The 22,490-nt window shown below is 35.1% G+C and overlaps 2 protein-coding genes and 1 long non-coding RNA gene across 5 annotated transcripts; all 3 read right to left on the reverse strand.

Moving 5' to 3' along the window:
• Positions 1–402: 402 nt before the first annotated feature.
• On the reverse strand, positions 403–10,409 carry LOC112055679 (glycine-rich protein GRP33). 2 transcript variants are annotated; one of them, XM_052885860.1, is made up of 7 exons: positions 10,079–10,409; positions 9,190–9,314; positions 8,441–8,550; positions 7,694–7,914; positions 2,415–2,599; positions 1,866–2,086; positions 403–986 (listed from the first exon to the last, which is right to left on the reverse strand). In XM_052885860.1, the coding sequence occupies exons 1-7, from the start codon at positions 10,278–10,280 to the stop codon at positions 953–955; spliced, it is 1,098 nt and encodes a 365-aa protein (XP_052741820.1). In that variant the 5' UTR covers positions 10,281–10,409; the 3' UTR covers positions 403–952. The 2 variants fall into 2 exon arrangements, with proteins under 2 accessions (XP_052741820.1, XP_052741822.1); XM_052885862.1 differs by having other exon boundaries at positions 1,852–2,086.
• LOC112055681 (uncharacterized) lies at positions 3,869–7,685 on the reverse strand. Of its 2 annotated transcripts, none has more exons than XR_002887522.2 (3): positions 6,086–7,685; positions 5,511–5,567; positions 3,869–3,951 (listed from the first exon to the last, which is right to left on the reverse strand). It is a non-coding gene; the product is annotated as an uncharacterized LOC112055681 (long non-coding RNA). The 2 variants fall into 2 exon arrangements; XR_008251504.1 differs by lacking the exon at positions 3,869–3,951 and adding an exon at positions 5,899–5,955 and having other exon boundaries at positions 5,510–5,567.
• Positions 10,410–11,595: 1,186 nt separating the features above from the next.
• LOC112055683 (dynein light chain roadblock-type 1-like) lies at positions 11,596–13,740 on the reverse strand. The gene is made up of 4 exons (XM_024095874.2): positions 13,684–13,740; positions 13,136–13,223; positions 12,366–12,466; positions 11,596–11,739 (listed from the first exon to the last, which is right to left on the reverse strand). The coding sequence occupies exons 1-4, from the start codon at positions 13,738–13,740 to the stop codon at positions 11,596–11,598; spliced, it is 390 nt and encodes a 129-aa protein (XP_023951642.2).
• Between the last annotated feature and the right edge of the window lie 8,750 nt (positions 13,741–22,490).

Genomic DNA, 22,490 nt, shown 5'->3' on the forward strand with positions numbered 1-22,490 from the left:
ATTCATAGTTGTTTTATTATTAAGATTATTTTACATAATCTTTCTGTCTGTTGTACTGCAATATTTCAACTTTTTAGTAGTTAAAGATTAAATAATGCTCCATCAAGCCTCTTCATGCATTTTTTTTCGTTTACAATTAGTAAATAATTTTAACAATCATGTACCCAATCTTTTTTAAATGAAAATTTGCTTCAAGTTGAAAATATACCTTATTACGAATTTGTGAATAAAAGAAAGTCTCTAATCAGATATTGCAGTAATTTCCCTATTGAAGAGGGTTTGGGGTTATGGTTTAAAACATTTATCTGCATTAAAATCTTGTCATAAACATAATGTTTTAACTTTTAGGCCATCACTGGAGAGACTCCCCTTTACCGTTGCTTTTGTAATTAAACTTCGGAATTTGTTTTTAACTTTATTTATTCTAAGTCACACAAATTTGTAGTACATTAATATTTTAAGTTTCGAAGTAAAGAAACTGTTTAAGTTAAAAGTTTTACATAATTTTAGCAACTAACTTTAATATTATAATCTATCTTCCATTTTAAAACTAAACATGTAGTGATAGATACTTTTAAAAATCCATTTTAAAATTACCTTAAAATTACAGAATGTTTTATTATTAATGAAAATAATTTTTGTTCTTGACAATAACTACTTTTCTAAGTCATATATTGATTAGAAATTATTAGAATCATATTTTTATGCTCTGTGTAAGAATTGCCTTGGTGAAATAAATTACAAATTTTCATAATTATTTTGTTTGCGTTTTATAGTAATTGTAGAGGTGCAGAATTTTACTGGCATGAGCCAATGGCTTTTTTTTTTAAATATCTTGTCTTATATTTATAATAATAAATTGTCTTCATTTGTTGAGTTTTTGTCTCCATGTTTATGCTTGTTTGGTTAAATGTTCAGGTTTAGATGATGTTTATGAATCACCAGTACATACTTACTGAGAGCGTTTCTTCTGTGGTGCGGCTGGCCTGGAAATGTAGACATTGTTGTTAGGCAAACATATTATAACTAAATTATTCAAATGAATTTTAAATTTTCAAAAGAAAATTAATACTGCAAAGGAAATATAAATTCAAGTAAATCAAAGAAAAGAAGCACAAATAAACCTGTGCCTCTAATCGGACTTGTTATGATAGTATAAGCAATTTATTGTGTTAACACTAATCAAAGATTTTTTTTGTGAAATTAATAATTTCATTTAATTAAGTAAAATAAAGCGGTCAACCTCGGAATGAGCGATAAAATGGTGGTAAAGTCATATTCATTTTTATATTCTAAAATTTGTCTCAAGTTTCATAAGTCAGCGTCCTAAGTTATGGTCGAGGTCATGATAATTGGTTGTATTCCAAGAAAATTTTAACCCTGTAAAATTGAAGTCTGTCAATCATAATGTACCAAGTTGTATTGACGGAAAATGGTATAATTGACTATTGTTAAATTAAAATGTAAAGGGGCTCGATTTGGGATGGGGATTTATTCAATAGGTTTACTTTTAAACATTTACACTAATTAAAATAATATAAAATTGAACTAAATTATAAATCAATATATATGTGTAATTTTTTACAAATAAACACAGCATGGAATAAAGAAAAAAAGAATATAAAAGATAACTTAACTTAAAAAGAAAAAAAAATGTGAGAAAGAAAGAAAATAAAATAAGATGAGCACATTAGTCACAAGACCAACAAAGTTACCAAGTGGAGGGATAAAAGTCAAGTAAACATTCTCGGGCGTCTGCTAGTTGGGTCCATTAAAAGTATGCTTTTGTCTATGATATAGTCGTACTTGGGGGGAGGCATAGTCCGATTGGAGCACTACTAAAATACGAACGGTTGCGGTACTACTTGGGCGCGCGCTGGTACGGCGTCGCGCGGGCGTAATGGCGCGCATGCGAAGGCCCCGCCCCGGCCCCCTGGCGGCGAGTGCCCACTTCGCGCGCCGAGACCTTCGCGTAGTCGCGGGACTCTTCCTTGTAGTAGCTGCTGTCGTCCTCGTAGAAACGCTCCTGGCCCCGCTCGTAGTTGTAGTAGTCGGGCTCCGGGGCGCGCGGCGGGCCTCGCGGTACCTGAGTTGTATCATTCAAGGAAATTATAAAAATAAACTACAGTAGGTTGAACAAATGCGATTGCATCTTCAGTATCTATTGCTCAAGATGCTATTTTGCACGAATTTAGTAATAATATAGTAGAGAAACTTAATCTAAACACCAGTTTCAAAATTTTGTAAATAAGTATTTTAAGATTATAATTAATAGTATAATAAACTGTGTCACATAGTAATACCACCACTCACCTTTGTCAATGTAATGAACGTAACATGTGATGTAACGGGAGACGTAAATTAAGGATAGCCCCTTAGCATTTATAAGTAATGAGTAAATCTAGTATCCTGACCTGTCTCACAGGCGGTTCGGGCGCAGCATAGGGCTCCTCATATGGGTAGGATGTCTCCATGGCCGAGCGAGCCCTGTCGAGAATGCTGAGCACCTTGTTCTTCGCCGGCATCGGTCGCATGCCCTGGGGCGGCATCCTCGCGGGCGGCGGGCGCGGGGGGCGGGGCGGCGCGTGCGGGGGTGCGTCTGGAACAAAGTGCCACTCATCAACATCACTGTCTAACCTATTCTGAATGGCCCATAGGGTATCCTCTCTCCTGTACACAGACCAATGGCAGCGGAGTAGTCCCAGTTTCATTTCATTTGTCCCAATGCAAGGAAAGAAGTAGTCATTTCAGTCTTTTTTTTTCTTTACAAGTTAGCCCTTGACTACAATCTCACCTGATGGTAAGTGATGATGCAGTCTAAGATGGAAGCGGGCTAACTTGTTAGGAGGAGGATGAAAATCCACACCCCTTTCGGTTTCTACACGGCATCGTACCGGAACGCTAAATCGCTTGGCGGTACGTCTTTCAGTCAGCCAGCTACTGGTTGACTATAGTCTATTTTCTTACGCCTACTGTAGGTGGATTTGGAGCTTAGACCAACCACACTGATTCAAAGCGATAATGGCTCTGTAATAAAAAATTGAATGAACAGGATCCACAAGATAATGTGCTTCAAAGGTGAGGATATAACACTGAGGATACTAGGAGGCTGGTATTGTTACTGCTACTAAATGGAAAGATAAAATAGAGAATGTCCAGTTTTAGATCAACAATGCTGGACAGCAGGTGCAAAAATGATATTAAATTCACCAAACTTTTGTCTCAAATTTGTATTTTTATTGGTTATATGATTTTCTACATTTTAGCTTTAAAGTTTAATTTTATTAGAAACATAGCAAAAAAGGCAGTGAAATGAAATCTGAAACAAAATTATTGAAAAAATAACTCAAATATGATTTAAATGGTCTGATTATGTTCATTGCATTTGGATCTAAAATATTATGATAGAGAAAATAAAAACTTGTTTCATTTCTTTTGTGTAGAAACGGGAATATATCCATTTTAGTTAAGAATTTTTTTATTAATTGATTATGAATCCAAATCAAGTCAAAAAATCAGTTTGGATCGTGCCGCGATGCAAGAACCAGCTCATGACTAAGGGCCCCGTATGGGTTCGAAACTAGTCGGGCATACTCCGACCTAATATCACGTGAGTTTTAGCCGTGTTTCATAATCAATTAATATGAATAACACTCACTATAGTTTAAATTCTAAAAATACTTTTTTTAATAAAGTAAACTCATGTGTATTATTTATATTTTATTTAGTTTTGCACCTGTGAGTGTTGATGTATTTAATAGTGTGTCCCTATCATAATAGTAGTAGGCATGGACGCCCTATGTGATGCTAAAAGGTCAACTCAAGGCGCACCTGCACTAAGCACGGGGTTGTGGTAGGAGAAGGAACGTTCTGTGACCTTGCACCCGCTGTAAAACACATTCTTGAGGATTCCCAATCGACCTGCGCCTTTGTCAGGCAGCCGATCGGAGCCTGTATAGGAACAGAAGCACCCCTTTTAATCTGATTCAGGGGTTCCTATTTTGTTTATACCTTACACCTTGAAGGGTACATCATTAGTCAAGCTTCCAAAGACACCTATTAAACAAACTAACTCAGACCTCGACTGAGCGGTACAGGAGTTCAGGACATCTTAAGAGAAGTACGGGAGGCAATACGCACGTCTTACCACAGACCATGTTAGGTCCTTACTTATGAAATTGGCGGTTTTATAAGGGGGAACATAAAGTCAACTTTTTTTTAATTAAATTAATCTTTATTTAATCAAAGTACGTACCATTCTATGCACTTATGCCATCTTATTGGTAGTTCATTGATCCTTTTACTAAAAAACTCATCAGAGTTGAATTTTTACCCTTAAGATGTTTACAAAATTTCAAAAAAAATGGTAATCTGTTGGGGCAAGGTTCAGGGAGTACAGTGGAGGAGTACATTTCAATTGAAGCTCCTCTAATTTGGTAGGCATCTGTCGTGCAGTGTGTGGTCTAGCATTGTTCTGAAGCAGCAGTGGCCTAAAGGGATTGACCAGCCTCGGTTGTTTAGCAGCTAGCTTTTTCATCATGGTTTAGCAGTTGCTGACAATAGACATCGCTGTAATCTTAGCTAGGCAGATGACACCGGCACTAGTCCGCCAAATGCTCAAAAGTATTTTTTTTTGAGTCAATTTCGCTTGGGGCACTATTTGGCTGGTTCGCCAGGATTCAGCTATTGCGATGAGCGTTTCTTGTACTCGTAAATAACGCCAATATAGTAACACAGCAGTCGACGGGCGTTACGGGCGAAGCCTGCAGATAGCTTGTGATATGCGTTGGATCCGCTTCTACAATAATCTTCAATTCTCCATTATCAACTTTGGTCTCTGGCCGTCCACGAGGCTTGTAATGCAGGTCGAAATTTACAGAAAGAAAACGCTGAAACTGTGCTTTCTTTTGCGACACAGACGTCATACACATCATTAATCCTTCGAGCCGTCTCTGTAGCATTGGTGTCACGATGGAACTCATACTCGTAAATGCGATTTTTTTTTATTTTCCGTTTTGTAAACTGACCGAGGCAAAGAAACAAATCAGAAGAGGAAAAAACAAATGAATATGGTTTTCTAACACAAAAGCATGAGTAAATAGTTAGTAACGTCAATATCATAAGTAAGGACCTAATATAAGCTATTTACAACAATTATGCATTATATACAAATTAAATGCAAAAAAATTCTCAAACAAAAGTACTTGGGATCATCTAATTTGTCGAAAAATATAAACCAGTATGCAGTTAAGATATTTTGGGCAGATCCAAAAAAAGGCTTCAATGGTTTTGGTTTTAAGTTGCCCGTTGTTCTTGTGTTGCCGATTGGATGTTGAAAGTTTGAGAATTATAGAACTCCTCAGTACCCTATGGATGTATGATTCAACATTGTTGTATTGGGGATTGTAGTATTTGACATGTATTGCACTTTTTAGAATACAATGTTTGTAGATTGGGTAGGTTAGGTTTTAAATTGCCTTTGTTGATTCAAATAATTTGTGTGAGCTTACGTGCGGCGTCGCCATGGGGGGGTGTTTGTAGGAGGGGCCGGCGTGTTGACACCAAATCTGGTGGGGAAAAATGTGCAACATGTCAATCTTGCCTACCCTAGTTTAGTTCACCGTGTGCACCCATTAGAATAATCCGGACACTCATACATTTTTAATTTGTATTTTTCTTCTACATCCACATTTCATTGTTCCAGTTCAGCATTTTCGAGTAATGATCGTGTGAAGTTATATTCATTCAACGTTTATCGCAGTATAACAAAATTATGTGTGGGGGGGAATTCATTATTACAGGTAATAAAGGGTGAGTTAGCAAAGAACGAACATCCTGACTGAATGAAGGTCTACAATAGAAATTCTTTTGAGCAGCATGTGTTATTGCATATCTTACGTGTTGTCTGGCCCGGGGAGGGCGTTTGTAGGAGAGATCGTCGAGTTGTCTTCATATCTGGTGGAAAGAGTCATTCTCTGTACACTGTGCCATTTTATTTAATCAGTTTATTTTTTCGTTATTTTATTTAACCTTTTTAATAGTGATTGGCAAAATTTGATACAGTTTAGTATAATATCTATCTTACGTGTGGCTTGGATCTGTAGGGGTGTTTGAAGGAGTGGCTGGCGTGTCATACTCAAATCTGGTGAAAAAAAGTTCCAATAGTCAATTTGCCTAGGAGCATATTGATACTCAACATCCGGTGTTCAATACTTTATACACCAAATCCTTCATTGACTTTCTAGTTAAACTATTTCTTCATTGTGTTAAATTTTATTTTGATGTTTACATTGGCCCTTGATTACTTTAATTTATATTTATTATTCTTGTTTAATTGCCTCCTTGAATTGTAATACATGATTTTGTATAGTTTATTTGTATATAACAGTGCTTATAAATATGTGTTATAGTCTTTGGACTTTATTGGCCTGCCTTACTTTGCTGTTATGTCTTTTCTTTATCAAAAGAACACATTTTAGTAGAATAATTTTCAGCAGTCTTTTTGTATAGTGTTTATGTTCTTGTGCAGATTAAATTATTAGGACCATTTTGTAGTCTTTTTTTAGTTTTATTCTTTTTTAATTTTTCTGTCCTGTATTTCTGGTTTCTTTAGTATTTTTTTTTCTTTTTTTTTTTTAAATTTCTACAAGTTTATTGTTTTTTAACAATATCTTTGTTCTATGTAGTGTGTAAATGTTGCACTTAAATGTATATTACATAGCAGGGCATTCACTCAAGTTAAGCATACAATACAGTACTTAATTGGCAGCAACTAAAATATTTTATAGTGAGTTATTTACCTTGATAATCTTCAAATTACACTTTTCAACTCGGAAACACTCAACTGACATTTCTTAGTACAATGTCATAAGGTGTCTTTGTATAATTTTATCTTGACTCAGTTTTATGTGATACATTTTCATAATAAACTTTAAATAAATTGAATTTTATTCTAATTTACATAATTTACTATTTTCTATTCTAATTTACATAATTCACTCACAATATAAAGGTAAAACAAGTTACATAAGATGAAAATGTAAACTAACTAGTAAAATAAAATTTAAAATACAAGTAAAACAGTTTGGTTGTTAGTACAATGAGTAATGAATTAACTTAGATAACTAAAATAAAATGAATGTAATAAAACCTTAACTTATGAAAAATTTATCAATTAATTAAGGTTTCATTACAACCATAGTACAAAATACTTTAAACGAGTACAATTAAAAAATTACAAGAGTATGTACTTAGTGACACTTCTGACATTAAGTTTAAAGAGTACATTTACTAATTATTACATTCAAAGTGCAAATTGGTTTATACAGCTTATTTCTAAATACAATTATAACTTTTCAAGACAATAAAAAAATAAATTACCTCAAGTGTCAACTAATAACGTAAAATGTTGATATTGATCAATACAGCATAATATTGTATGTTCCAAGTAAACTAGTTTCACTTATATTTTTTTAGATTGAGAAATTCATTATAACATCTGTATCCACAATATACAATTATAACATATTTCAATTTGTAGCTATTACTCTTATAAATGAAGTTGCTACAACATACATATTATCAAAGTAAAACAATGTTGATTTATATTATAAATACATAAGTATTTAATTTTAATTTAATTTAATTTGTAAACTGAAAGAAGAATTAAATAAACAAACATATAAACACTTACCTCTTTCCATAATGTCACGATGCATGTGGTGCGGAGGTGGTGGTGGTCTCATCATGTCGTTGGGATCCGGAATGAGGTACTTCTTAACCTCGGCCAGTGCATATGCAATTCTTGCATGGGCTTCAGCTGGCGGGGCTAAAGCTGATATCTCCACATGGAGTTCATCTGAGAGATGAGCATGTTTAGGATCCAGGGAATTCCGCAACTCCTCTTCTTTTTGTCTGCAAAGATGATAAGAAATGATCTTCCTAGGATTAAAGAAAGATTGGACTAGCTTTACGCTGATGATAAGATTTTTTCTAAGTTTTATCCTAATTAATATTAAATAATAGTCGACGGAACAAGCAGATGGAAGAAAGCATTGTTGATTAGCATTGGTATCAAAATTATATAAAATTTTGTAAAGCCTTCAATAATATTGCAAGGTTATAATCCAGTTTGAGCATAGACATTGCAGATAGTCTAGTTTAAGAGATACTTGGAAAAGTACTTGAATTTAAATAACACAAAAATCATGAATTTCAATCTTGACCAATCATTATGATCTGAATGTCTTACAGTAAAATGTTTGTTTGGTATTTCTTCAAGACAGTGCATAGCATAGTACAGCTAATTTGTACCTTGACATTTATATTAAAAATCTTTTTTTTTTTAAATAGAATATTTGCCATTTTTTATATGACCAATATTCCCATTTCCCTCCAACTAGTCAGGAAATTATCTACATGTGTGATATACCACACTAACCTGTCCCTCATGGACCCTCTACCAAGCACTGCCATTTTGCACATGGTCTCCTCTTGCAGTTGCTTCATAGTGTTGCCTTTGGGTCCCATCAACTTGCCAATGAAGTTGACCTGAAACACAACAATGTTGAATTCATGGCTGATCAATTACCTAACATGACTAAGACTGCATATAATGACTTTGCACTGAGCTGCAATAATTAAAAACTTCCACATTTGCCCCAAAAATTTACATGTTTCAATTAAGTAAATTATAAAAATAAAAATATGAAAGAAAATGAAATTTATATGAAACTTATTACAGAGATTCATTCATTAACAAGATTTACCACACATAAATATACAAATCATACTAATCTTTTTAGTTGCGTTGCATAAATATATTTTACTTCATAAATGAATCGATATTTTACTTGATAAATGAAAGTAAAGGTAACATTTAAGGTAAAACAGTACAGCTACACAAATATTTAAATTCATTTGTTTCCAAGTACGCTATGAAAACATTTTGAAAAATCAAGTCAAATATCAAAATTGTCAAAATATTCAAAAATTGTTTCGCAAAGCAGATTTTGTATTGTCAACATTGCACTTACTTTAAACAATTGATATTTAACAAATAAAAAGTAACATATTATATTTACAATTTTACAGTTTGCCAGCCTAAATGTGCAGAAGAAAGCAGACGTTTCCATAAAAATGTCATTGAGGAAGTCATATTACAGTATAAAAATAGTAATCTATTGATACCTTAGGGTGTTCCTTGATAGGCACAAGCACTTTGACAACAACTTTGACAGGTTTCTCCCTGTAGACATCAACATATTTCAGATCTTTAGCAGGTATCCTGCCAGTACTTTGTACTTTTGCCACTTCTAAAACAAGTTATCAAAAAATAATATTAGTAAATTAGAAGAGTGTATGACAATAGTCATGGTTTAGACTGGCACACTCGGCTGACCTCTCAAGTTTATAAAAGCCGTCAGAAATCTACAAACACCTTAAGCGTTAGCTAGTCAGACTGTGTCCTACTAAAGTCCTACAACAAATTAATAATGTCACTTCCAAAAAATGAGCATGCCATTAAATTTGATTCACAATTTCAATTCCATAAACAATTTATGGCAGGTGTAACTGCATAGGTTGAAAGCCGCTTGATGTACAAACTTGAAATTTGACAGGGAGGTAGTTTATAGTTAATAGATGTCTGTTGATAACCGACTTACAGGGCCGGATAAAGGAGATTTATGGCCTTACGAAGTGTCGGGACGCTAGTCTGATATAACCTCAACTTTGCGCGGCAAAGACAATTATTCATGACAATCAAGTGTTAAGGTGATCGGAGAGTTCAATAAGGCTGTAAGATTATTCTTATTTCTTACGCTACACTTTATAGAACATAGAAAACCGAATGTTTTACATTCAAGTTACGAATTAGTATCGGGCCATGACGTTATGAGGTTGGGTTTCTAAAATGAATGGCTTGATCTTTTAAATAACACATGGATCTTATAGAGTTGTACTTGACATGTTATTACTAATGTTTTAAGTTGAATTAAATCAATATTCATTAATAAAAATTTAGTAGAATGTATCTGTAGGTATTATGAGCTGTGGATAAAAGTAATGAAATTTATACCCTGGTCAATAAGTTTCGAGGACACTGGGAATTTTCCAGCGTTCAGTTTAATCTTCTCGCTTAACAACTCCCGAATATAATCGCCGGCTTTTTCATTCAATTTGATTTCGCCATCTTGTTCATGTTCGCCTGACCCATCTTGGCCAGCGTTTCTTTTGAAATCACTGCTGTTGTAGCCATTTTTGTCGTACTTTTCTTCCATATTTATAATAATTTCACTTAATACTTATACTGAAATGATTATCCCTGCGATTAAACACGAAAATAAAAACAATTCTCAATAATAGTTTGGCTGGCAGCGTTTACCGGGTGACGCCAAACTCAAAATGTCACAGATTATAGAGCACTGAGCAATAGAGAAAATTGCAAACATATCGTAACATCCGTTTATGCTAAAATTGTTACCATAATACAAAAAAAAATATTTGGGTATGGACATTGGCCCAATATTTGGCAAAACATATCAAATATTTGTTTTAATTTTCTGCATGACTCCTACATTAATACGTTATTTATGCCTAGTTCGGACTAGTATATCGTCTTCGGACTTTAGTATTGGGCGGTAAATCCCAAAATTGTTTGTTTTCGACTAAAATACTAAAATAGTCCGAACTAGGCCTTATCATTTGCGTTTAGTCCGAAGTGGAATATGCTAGTAATAGTAAAATAGATTACAAAAACATTTTAACATAGCTATTAGAAGTTTATTTTAAAAAACTACTAGTGGACGGCCGCGACTCCGTCCGCGTGCATTTTTTTTTCAGTTTTTCGCAAATCTCGCTAAAACCATAGATAGTTTTGGGCTAAAAACAAAGATTAAACATATAGAGCGCACGTAACACAGCGGTGTCGTAGCCGCTCCAATTACAAAATCCACACTTAACCAGGGAAAAAAAGAGATTGTGTTGTAATATTTTACAATTTTTTTTGCTTTCATAGGTAAGGGGCCCTGTAGCCCGGGGGCCCCGTATCGATATGGCTAGCTACGTAGCTACGCCCCTGCTCACTATAAGTCTAGACCGCCCTCCTTATAGGAGTTGGGATATGGAGCTTAGACCCACCAAACAGCACCGATGCGAGTTAGTGGGCTTATAATACTAAATTAATTAACGATCACTATCAAATGTTATTGATATGACCACAAGTAGTTATAACTTGCCAACTCCGGAATAAGAATCTAACTGAAAATATCATTCTGAAAGAAAAACTCAGTAGGTATCTCATAGCTCGACATAGGATTCGTAGTCAGGACACTGGACCAACCAAGCTGGTTGCTTTAGTTTAAATCTAAAGTACCTACATTTCTTTATTTAGAACCAGCGGACGCCAGCGATTTCGTCTGCCCTTAATCCGGCCCTGTCGCAAAATCCGTTTTTAGCGGACTAAAAACTCCCTCCCTGTCAAATTTCACCTTTGTACGTCAAGTGGTTTTCGAGATTATTAAGATGAAAAAAATAACCAATTAATTAAAAAGGAAAATCTTAATACAATTTATTTCAATAATTTGTTGAGACATTTTAATTGCGCTTCATATTTTTTGCCATTTTCTTATTAGATCTAGCGTGCTGCATAACTATGATGTTAAACTCCGAATGCGGTGCTACCATCACTTCCAATTTCTTCGTTTTTAATCTTAAAACTAATACTTCATCAAATTGGTCCTGAAACGTAAAATGTAACTTTTCTATTAGGTAGTTAAATAAAGTCATTGTCCTCACTAGAAAATATAAGCCTTTGTATAAATAAGCCTAATGAAATAAATAAGTTCGGTCTTTTATGGCGGGGTATTTAATTATTTTTGGGGTAGCTAAGGTTACACTTTTCACAATGTTCACGTCATGTATTCATCAGCTTACCACCCATCATAATAATGTACTGACTAATTACTAATCACACTAATATTATGTGTATGTTTGTTCCTCCTTAACGCTGCGGCTACTAAACGGATTTAGCTGAAATTTGGAATGGAAATAGATTTTGTTCTGGGTTAACAACACATGGGCTGCTTTTTATTCCGAAAAAATCCACGGTTTCCGCGGGATTTGTGAAATACTGAATTCCATGCTTGAGAAGTCGCAGGCGTCCGCTAGTAATATTATATAGAAGTAAAAATTATCGTGTTGTAGAAGAATTTTTTTAAAGCGTTTGACTGATCTACTGAACCAATTTTGAAAATTCTTTTTATTATTTGTCGGTGTCATAGGCTATATTTTATCCCTGTATTCTCACGGGCATCGGTTAGTGCGTTCATATGGAGGGTACTTCAAAAAGTAATGGGAAAAATCACAATTTCTGTAACACCGCGATGGGCCATCAAACCGAGCCGCTGCATCGCTGGCCCGCAGTGTGTGGCGCTTATTAGATTCGTATTGGTTAATATTGGCACTCCTGAAAAGAGATGGCATGATTTTAGTGTTACCTATCACACAATAATATTGCCCATAATAATATTGGCATTTTAACATTGACGCATATACCATTCGTAATGGTCTAAGCATTGACAATATAATATTTTCAATTCAATATTGACAAAAATAGGTAACTAATATTGTGTAGAGTCGTAGGTACCCCATATTTCAACCAACACACACAAAACGTTGACAAATTAAAAACTTAAACCTTCCTCATGAATCATCCTATCATTAATTAAGACCGTATAAAAATCTTGTCTCGCCAGACGCGGCGATGGACTTTGTTTTTCAACACGCAGGGTATACCTTTACCTACGTATAATTTTGTGACCTTTTGATAGACATTGTTAGGATTAAAAAAAATGTAAATAAATGAATGAGAGATTAGTGAACTATCTTAAGAAAATGCATAAAAGGCGAGGTTAAAGTCGAAGGCGACACTTCGAAGTTGAACGTTGTAGAATCAACAGCACGTCGTGAGGATGCTTCAGTACCTTTGTTTAAAGAAGGTGCTTTCTTACGGATCTGTTTTTCGCGGAGAATATCAAAATAAAAAGAATATCCACTTTTCATAATGAACTTCCGCAAAATAACACCTGCTTGTATACCTACTATTGGAAGATGAAAAAAATGCAACTACGAGTACCTTCTTTATTTGTCAAGATCACTCCTTCCACAGAATCATCCTCCATAATTCTGTCTACTACTGGATTGATTTTGTTTAGTGATGCGGTCTGCAAGTGTCATCATCATCATCAGTCATCACCAACATAATCACAATCATTATGACCATATTTTTTTGTTATTTAAGAAGCAAAAATTTGATTGCAATTATGCCTGATAGTAAGCAAAGGTGTCGTCAGCTCTCAGAACTTATTGGATGGTAAGTGGCTACCTTGCAGCGCTAACGGCAGGACATCCGATAAAACTGATCGTGTGTTGGTCGCGATCTGCATGACATCATGCATTAGAAGTTAGGGTATACCTTACCTATAGATATGGGAGGTTACGTTTTGACAGGGTAGGGATTTAGTGTGTCTGACTTTGAAACGATCTCTATCAGACAACACTATTCACTACCATCTTTCCATATCCGGGACGGATTAGCAATACTAGCTACTTGAAATATTAAAATTTTATTTTTATAGGTACCTACTTTTTATTTTCAAGACTAGTTAAAATTATTTTTCTTACAGTTTGTACAAGCCACTCATCTTGAGAGTCTTTTAATAGATTCGAGATAATCTTCATAGCGTATATAACTGAAATCTGAAAATTGAAAACTGAGAGTAGAAAATAAATATATTTACTTATATGGAATTTTAACACGAAATATACATCTAGACTTCTACCTTAACATTTTAAACAGGAAGGATTGTATTTTTGTATGTACCTAACGAATAAATTTAAAACCTAGTGGACCGACAACACTAGCCTAATGCGGATTGGCATTTTGATTTTGATTTTCTCCTTCAAAAGTTAGAAGTGCTTGCTTCGGATCGGATTCGAACCTCCTCCGGAACCGAAGGCAGAGGTCTTAACCACTGGGCTATCGCGGCTCTACAAAGTTTACATTATCAGGGAGTAACACACTTTATCCACGGGAATGGGAACTACGCGCGTAAAACCGTGAGTTTTTGCTGTTAATATAATATACGAGCCGTGATAGCCCAGTGGATATGACCTTTGCCTCCGATTCCTCGTGGTGTGGGTTTGAATCCGGTCCGAGGCATGTGCCATCAACTTTTCAGTTGTGTGCATTTTAAGAAATTAAATATCACGTGTCTCAAACGGTGAAGGAAAAACTTCGTGAGATTTTTTTCTCCGCGTGTGTAACTCTGCCAATCCACATTGGGCCAGCGTGGTGGATTATTGGCCCCTCTCATTCTGAGAGGAAACTCGAGCTTAGCAGTGACCCGAATATGGGTTGATAATGATGTCAATATTTACCTAATAGTATTGGGTAGGTATCTATAGCACTGGACTGGACTTGCTCGTTTAAATATATGAAGCACCTGGAGTTATTCTTGAATATGTTTTTTCTTAACGACTCTTTGCACGACGCAAGCGGTGAATTGTTTATCGCCGGCAACCAGCAACTCGATCTTGTTGGTCGCGACTCGGTACGCAACCAACTCGTCTAGTACGTCCTGTCAAAAGGTTGACATGCGTTACGGGGGTTTAACATTCGGGTTTAAAATGCCCGGGACCCTCTAATCCTTACCAGGAAATAGTGATCGAACTGAACTTAGAAAATTTCGATAACGAAAAAGAGCAGATGATAATGTAGCTTAGCATTTTTATGTAGGTACCTATTTGAATATAATTTAATATTTTTACTAGGTAAAACCTTACCAGTTTAGAGCCCCATTTTTTCATTTGCACCAGGGTCCTTCATTACCTAGCTACGCCACTGCATTCTCAGCGACCACATAGACGTCATGTACCGAGTGCTCACTGGGAGTTTACCAAATAACATATTTCATACATACTTTTAGCTCCAAGGATACCCGTTGAGATAACCTTAAATTGGTAAATTGTCTTAACTCTTTACATAAATATAGGAACTGTTTCTTTTTTTTGGAATTCTGTATCTATTTCTAAATTGCCTTTCGGACAGGTCCACTTGTGGATCCGAGGATGCACGAGCTCGTGCATCTAACTTTGAAGTATAATTGCGGTCATCGTTGGACCTCGCAGCCGCAAACATTCTTCAAGCAAAATAAAAAGTTGCCATAATAGTTAAGGAGGAAGGAGTTCCTTAACTTTCGCGAGTTTTTAAAGACTTTGACGTAATCACTTTTACTCTCAAAATCAAAGTGACAACTTTTCTAACGCGTTTTTTAATCGAGTAGTTAATCTACTATTCGATCTGTCAAAATGTGCGACTCTCAACCACAAACGTCAAAAACGTTGCTTCAACCAATGAGGATCATTCACTTTTCACCGCGTTATCGTACCACTGTTCGACAGTGACGGCGTAATCTCATACTAACTAATTTTGCTGTCTCTCGATGCCACTAGATGGCGCTGTTTCAATTCCTTACAATTTCGCGTGAAAAGACAATCGACCATTAATAACGAAAGGTCCCAACTAAAGAGAGGGCGATATTTTCGATCCTTCGCTCTATGTTGACAATAATATATCTTCATGATCTTGACGGCCTCCGTGACGCAGGGGTATGCGCGGTGGATTTACATGACGGAGATCCTGAGTTCGATCCCAGGCTGGGCCGATTGAGGTTTTCTTAATTGGTTCAGGTCTGGCTTGTGGGAGGCTTCGTCCGTGGTTAGTTATCACCCTACCGACAAAGATGTACCTACCTGAAAGGGGTGATGAAAAATTTAAAATAAGCTCCATAGATTTGGAGAGAAGTTAATTGTAGTAAATAGTAAAAATAAATATAACCACGATTTCCTCAACGGCTCTTTGAAAGTTCGAAGTGAGAGCTGGCAGCTTGCTGGACAATGTGAGTGACATGCTCTCGGTCACTGTGCAGAGCTCAACATTATCTACACAATAACAAGAGATTTTTTTTTAAAAAAGAGGGTTTTCATCTATCCTGTCGATACTAAAGAGGAACTTGATTGTTTATTTGTAATTTACTAGGCTCTGAAATATTTACGTCATCATCATATCAGCCGATGGACGACCGCTGCAGGACATAGGCCTTTGACTTCCAAACATCACCATCTTGAGTCGCCTGCATCCAGCGAATCCCTGCGACTCGCTTGATGTCGTCAGTCCATCTGGTGGGGGGTCGACCAACACCGCGCTTTCTAGTGCGGGGTCACCATTCCAGCACCGTCTGACTGCAACGTCCATCGGCTCTTCGAACTATGTGCCTTGCCCATTGCCACTTCAGCTTCGCGACACGTTGAGCTATGTCAGTGACTTTGGTTCTTCTGCGGATCTCCTGGTTTCTGATTCGATCACATAGAGATCTCAAAGTATATATAGATCGTTTCATCTCCCGCTGTGTGACTCTCAGCCTTCTTATGTGGCCCATAGTTAGCGAATATTTACGTACTTTGACGGAAATACATGACTCCCAGACAGTTTGAGTTTTTTTCTATTCGATCTATCGTGTCCACTGTGGCGTCTTCGAATTCCTGTGAAAGTATGTAAATTGTAATACTTAATGCCTGTTTTTCTCAGCTTGATAAGTAAAGCGACACTTAAACAAATTGCTGTTTTTGTTTTTCCTTATTGTAGTTCTTTAGTAGTGGTTTGTATTCACCACGGAAAATTCATGAAAACGAAAAGAAAAGTTAAGACAGAACAAACTTTTATTGATTGTACTAACAGTAGGCATATGTCTTTTATCTATTTTCTTTTTATAATTAGACATTTTAAAAGTTTCAAAAAATTAAAAATATTTCAAAAATATTCCTATTAATATGATTTGTAGACACCCGGGTATAATACTTTATAAAATGTAATCAAATAATTAATCAGGTTGGTTTCGGTAAACTTATAGTCTATTTACCTTTGACACCTATATATATATATGACACCTATTATTTATGTATGGTTTACCTAAGGGTTTGATCACAGATATAAGAAGTAACTAGATTTATAAAGTGCCAACTGTTTGTATTGAAACCAGCGTACCCGGGGGCGTGGCCTTACAAACACATTTATAGTGTAAAAATACTTATCACACTGATAAACTCTTCACTTAATTGGCTGTTTAATATTTAATGAAAAAAGAAATATATTACCCTTATTTTAGAGTTGAAAATTATTTATTACTGTTGTCTCAGAACAAATGAAAATTCTTGAATGAAAATTCATGAATGAAATCTGTAGTACCGCTACTCGTCACTAGTTGTCTCTATATATAAGCTTTATTACCTTATAAATAAGATTCAAAATGATCCTAACTTTGTTTTATTAATGTTGTCTAGGAATGTGAAATAACGATAGCCTTAAACATCGATAGTCTCGTTACTCGCAGTAAATAAAACGAACGTCTGTTGTTTAAAAAAAAATTGAATTTTATAAAACTAAGAAGAACAACATAGGTCAATAAAAAATTAAAATATATGAAGAAACACACACAAGAAAGTAAAAAACAAGCATTTTTTTAATGTACCACTCTGAAAAAACATTAATTCAACTGAAACTTTGCACGAATCGAGTTTACACAACAAAGAAGGTCAATCACAAGTCCATAACTTGTGTACTTGAAAAATTAAGTACTTTACACGAAACCTTAACAAATAGGGGATAACCCTATTTCACCCTTTCTATTTTATATTACAAATTACAATTTCTATTTTATATTACAAATTACAATGCGGTTTTGCATAAAACAAATTTTGCTTCCTAGTCGCCTCGATTCATTTTTTTCCTCTCCGGATTCCTAAAAAATAATCCGAAAATTTCATCATTATCGTGTCATCATAATATAATAGTAGTAGATATAAAATATCGATATATTATTATAGACATCCCTAAATGAATAGCCAAATGACATATGGCAGCTCTTTAAATTCAAAACTAACATAAATCAAAATTACACTTTTTCAAAATAATTAAAACAAGAAAAATAAAAACTATGTTTTCGTATATTTTTCCTCTTATTTTATATAAAGCATAATATAATATATACATTGGAATCAAATTTTAAAATGTTTTGCAGTTTTCTGATAAACTTAATGCTAGAGGAGATATTAAAAGCATAAAATATGCTGCTTTTCAATTGAAACCTTTGGCTTTGAAATCAATAAAATAATTGTATATTTAATCAATAAATAATCGTATTAATCTTGTTTCACTGTCTCAAATCAATAAACATTCCCCTTCGTCGCTTGTGTATTTTTATTTATTTATTTTATACTGCGGTGGTGTACACGTACACGTAATTTAATTTTTACTGATTCGACGGTTACATTTCTGTCTTTTTTTTATTAATTGACAGCTCTGTCATGATAGTGGAAACGTGGTAGTATTTAGAAGGAAAACGGCCACGAGATAGATCACCAATCCGATGGTCGGATCTTTTCATAGAAACAGGTGCCCACACCTTTTATAATGCCATCTAGATGGCCTGTATCCGTACTCGATGGACGAGCATTGTTTATCGAAAGATGACTCGCCAAGGTGGTACCAATTGTCAGGTACATTTTATATGCCTAACAACCAGTTTTTAAATAATATAAAAAGGTACTTCATTTAAAAATTCACTTTATTATTAAAAGCTGGAGCATTCCTAAATATTGAAATTTTGTATATAATTAATAAGTAACACAGACTATTTTGTGATTAATGTTCGACTGACAACTCAGAATCAACGCGCAACTCAGAGCAGTTTAGATTATATTTCGCACGTTAACAATGAAAATTCAAAATTCAAATGGTTACAATTTCTTGTTGTAAATTTTATGCAAAATCAATGGGTGTTTTCGTTAAATATAAAATAACAACGATTATTAATATTAATAATTAATACATTTAATTAGGAATAGAAGAATTATTGCAATAAAATCATTTTTGTATATTTTTGATTTATGATAGTTTTGTTGTTGTTGTTGACGCAGCAAATGTATGCCTACTGGTGTCAACAGAATCTTCGAGAAAATCGAACTTGTATTAAAATAAAGTAAACTTTAGTACTGTTCCCGTAAAGTTCATTTTAGTTTGTGACTTTGAGTAAAATTATTTTTTCATATTTTAATGAAAATATAATAAAATACGTCTTAACGATGGTACGAAACATCATAATTTGATAAATATTTGTGGCGGCTATCATTTGTGTATTCCAAAACGGCACAATTCAGCATTTTTCTAATCGTTTTTAATTATTTTCAATTACCGAATTTGACAACCGCAGGACGTAACGTGTCAGTCAACGAAACAAGACTGTTAGTACATGCGCGGATAGGCTTGCGAAGCTCCGCAGACCCGGGTGTAAGCGGGCCACGCCCCTATGCTACTTCTATTGCTAAAAGCGTTAGCTTTTAGCGATCTCTGTTCTGTGGGTTTGATGAAACAAACAGCAGAAAAAAGGTTTGTGACAACTGAAATTTCAAAAGTGACTGACAAATGGAACTGGAAATAGAAATGTCAGAATTCTACGGAATTAAAAAACAGACTATAGATAATATAGATTTATATAATAGATATATATAATGTTGGAAATAGATTGCAGAATATGACGTTTTTCCTTCACCGTTTGAGACACTTTTTATGACGGTACTTATATACTCCCATTTATTTATTTGTCCTTTTATTAATTTTTTAAAAAAAGTTATACATTATACAAAATGTAATGCAAAACACTATTAACCGGTGGTCATGGCTCCAGAGTGAGGAACCTCCTCACATTACGCGCCGTCTCAAGAATCCGACTCTTGATCCAACAGTTAAGCGAAAGCTTCTTAAGGTGTTGGCTTTTCCTTTTCGGCTTTAACCAGATTATAGTCACGTGGAACAATGTACCTGTCAGTGATAATCGTTCGGTCCCAGTAGAGCAATGCACTGCTATTTTCAAGAACTGCCGCTGGGTCGTACCTATAGTAAGGCATCTCAGAAACTATAAGGCTATACTGAAGAGCAAACTGTTGGTGGATTATCTTGTTACTTGATTATGTCTGTCAGTCTGTGCAAGTATTCACCGTTAGCATGGTGAGAACATGCCGGACACAATATGTCTGAGGGACTCTAAGGACGACGACACGCTTGACAGATGTCAAGAGTGCCATTTTCTTAAGTAAAGCTACTGTTACACATGCTCATTTCAAGCACGAAAGCATGCTACTATTGAGCAGTTGCTACTTATTAGCATGTGTATCGCAACATTGCTAATAATGAGCATACTTATTTCGACCTTGCTCAAGAATCAACAGTCGTGCGATTTATGAGCATGCTACTTGCTGTGCGGATGGAATGATGGATGCTGTACTTGGGGGCGTACTTTTAGCGCTGAACAGGTTAGCTTATTGAGTATGCTAATCGTTCAGCATTGCTATTCTGTATTCTCTTCACCTTCATCTCTCGCTGTCTAACACGATACTGTAGACAGAGAGCGATAGATACAAATTAGCATGTATATTTGGAATGTTTGGTTTAAGCATGCTTAAACCAAACATTCCAAATATGCTATTTTTAAGTATGCTTTTGAAGCATACTTAAAAATAGCATGCTTATTGCTAGCAAATGTAAACGGATGATATGCATGCTTGTATGGAGCATACTTAATAGCACGTTTTAGCATGATATGTTAGAGCATATGTAACGGTACCTTCATTGTATGATAATTACGATATAGAAGCCATGTTACATAAAACGGGTAGAAAAATATGATAAATAACTGGTACAGTCTAACCCGTAGAGAACCTTCTCGAAGCTTAGCACTTACAATAATGGATCTCAGGTGCTGTTCGCTGCCATCTATTACAAAATATAGGGAATCAATAAAATGTGTAAACTACAGTACAAGAAGTGTACATCAATTTTTCAATGCTTTTTATTGGCTTTGTTTACTTTTTGAAGTAGCCAACTCAATTTGGGAGCACTCTAGCTAATAAAATTGGCTTTTTCTAAAATTATTTATTGTGTGAGTGGACTTTGACAAAAACGTTACAATATTAAATGAAAGTCTACATTGTGGAAATAATAAATGGGGTTTTTGCCAACGACTTATATTGTACCAACGGTACATTTTGCTACAGTGGAGTGAACATTTCCTTATGATTAGTGTTATGTGGATTCATATCAAGATTTCGGTTTCAGAATTATTCTTGTGATTCATCAGTTTCTATTTTCAATAGAGGGTAGTCTAGTAATATGTCTGTCTGTCAGTCTGTCTGTGGCACCATAGCTCCTTAACGGATGAAGCAATTTCAATTTAGTTTTTTTTTGTATCAAAGGTGACTACGGGCGAGTGTTCTTAGATATATTTGATGAAAATCGGTTGAGCCGTTTAAAAGTTGTGGGGGTTGAAAGAACAACCGAATGTCTGCAAATATACTCGAGTGGGGTCTCAAATGAAAGCGCACTGGAAGAGAATATTGACGACTTGATCGAGAGTGTAATTAATAATTTCATGACATTCGGGGGTTTTTCAAAATTTTCAATTTTATGTTATATAGGTTTTCCTTAAGATTACCTTTAGATTAGGTATGTTACCATTCGGTGAGCAGTCTAATAGCATGAAACCACATCTCATTCCAACCCACCCTAAACCATCCATCGGCTTCTCGTCCTATATAACCAGCCCGATGCCACTTCTGCTTCCCGTTTGAAGCGCAAAGTTGGTCGACCCCTACTAGATAGAGGCATGAAGCAGGGAGTCGTTAGACGTACAGGATCACAGTGATTGCTAAAAGCTAACGCTATCCGTGTGTCAAATATTAAATACTATTCTTAGGTTAGAGGGTATTCGAAGAAAAAATCCTCCGTGACTCGTTCGTCTCTTTGTTCTTGTTTTGGATATAACGGCACTCGTGGTGCAAGCTAGAACATTTCATTACCTAGCCGTCGTAGAGTTCAGTGCTATTTCTTGTATTGTAAATTCAGTGTTCCGTATCTTTTGCGATTATTTTAAGGCTTGTTTAATTTTGGTCACATTTTGATGAAATTGTTAATAAATTGTCCTGATATTAGTTGTAAATTATAATTTTGTCCTACATGGCTGTTGTTATATTCAAACCCATGACTGAATAATCTAAATCTATAGATCTAAATATAGGTATATTGTGTTTGTTTAGGACACACCCCCCGGTAAGCTGGTTCCACTACAAGGATTGACGCATTGGCTATCCATTTACTCCTTAATCCGTGATTGGAAGTTCCTACAAAAGGCTCATGTTCCCTGGGCTTTTATCGGCTGATGTGATAATGAAGTTGTTACCAATTTTAGTTTTCTAGCAATCGTTTTCAGATTTAAATTTGAATAAATGTTCAGTAAAACCGCATTTATATGTCAGGTAATCCATAAAGATTCGAGATACGTGACCTTAACTAATCGAAAAAGTATTTTATGTAGTTTTGC

Source organism: Bicyclus anynana, chromosome 2, assembly GCF_947172395.1.
Source record: "Bicyclus anynana chromosome 2, ilBicAnyn1.1, whole genome shotgun sequence".
Lineage (NCBI taxonomy): Eukaryota > Metazoa > Arthropoda > Insecta > Lepidoptera > Nymphalidae > Bicyclus > Bicyclus anynana.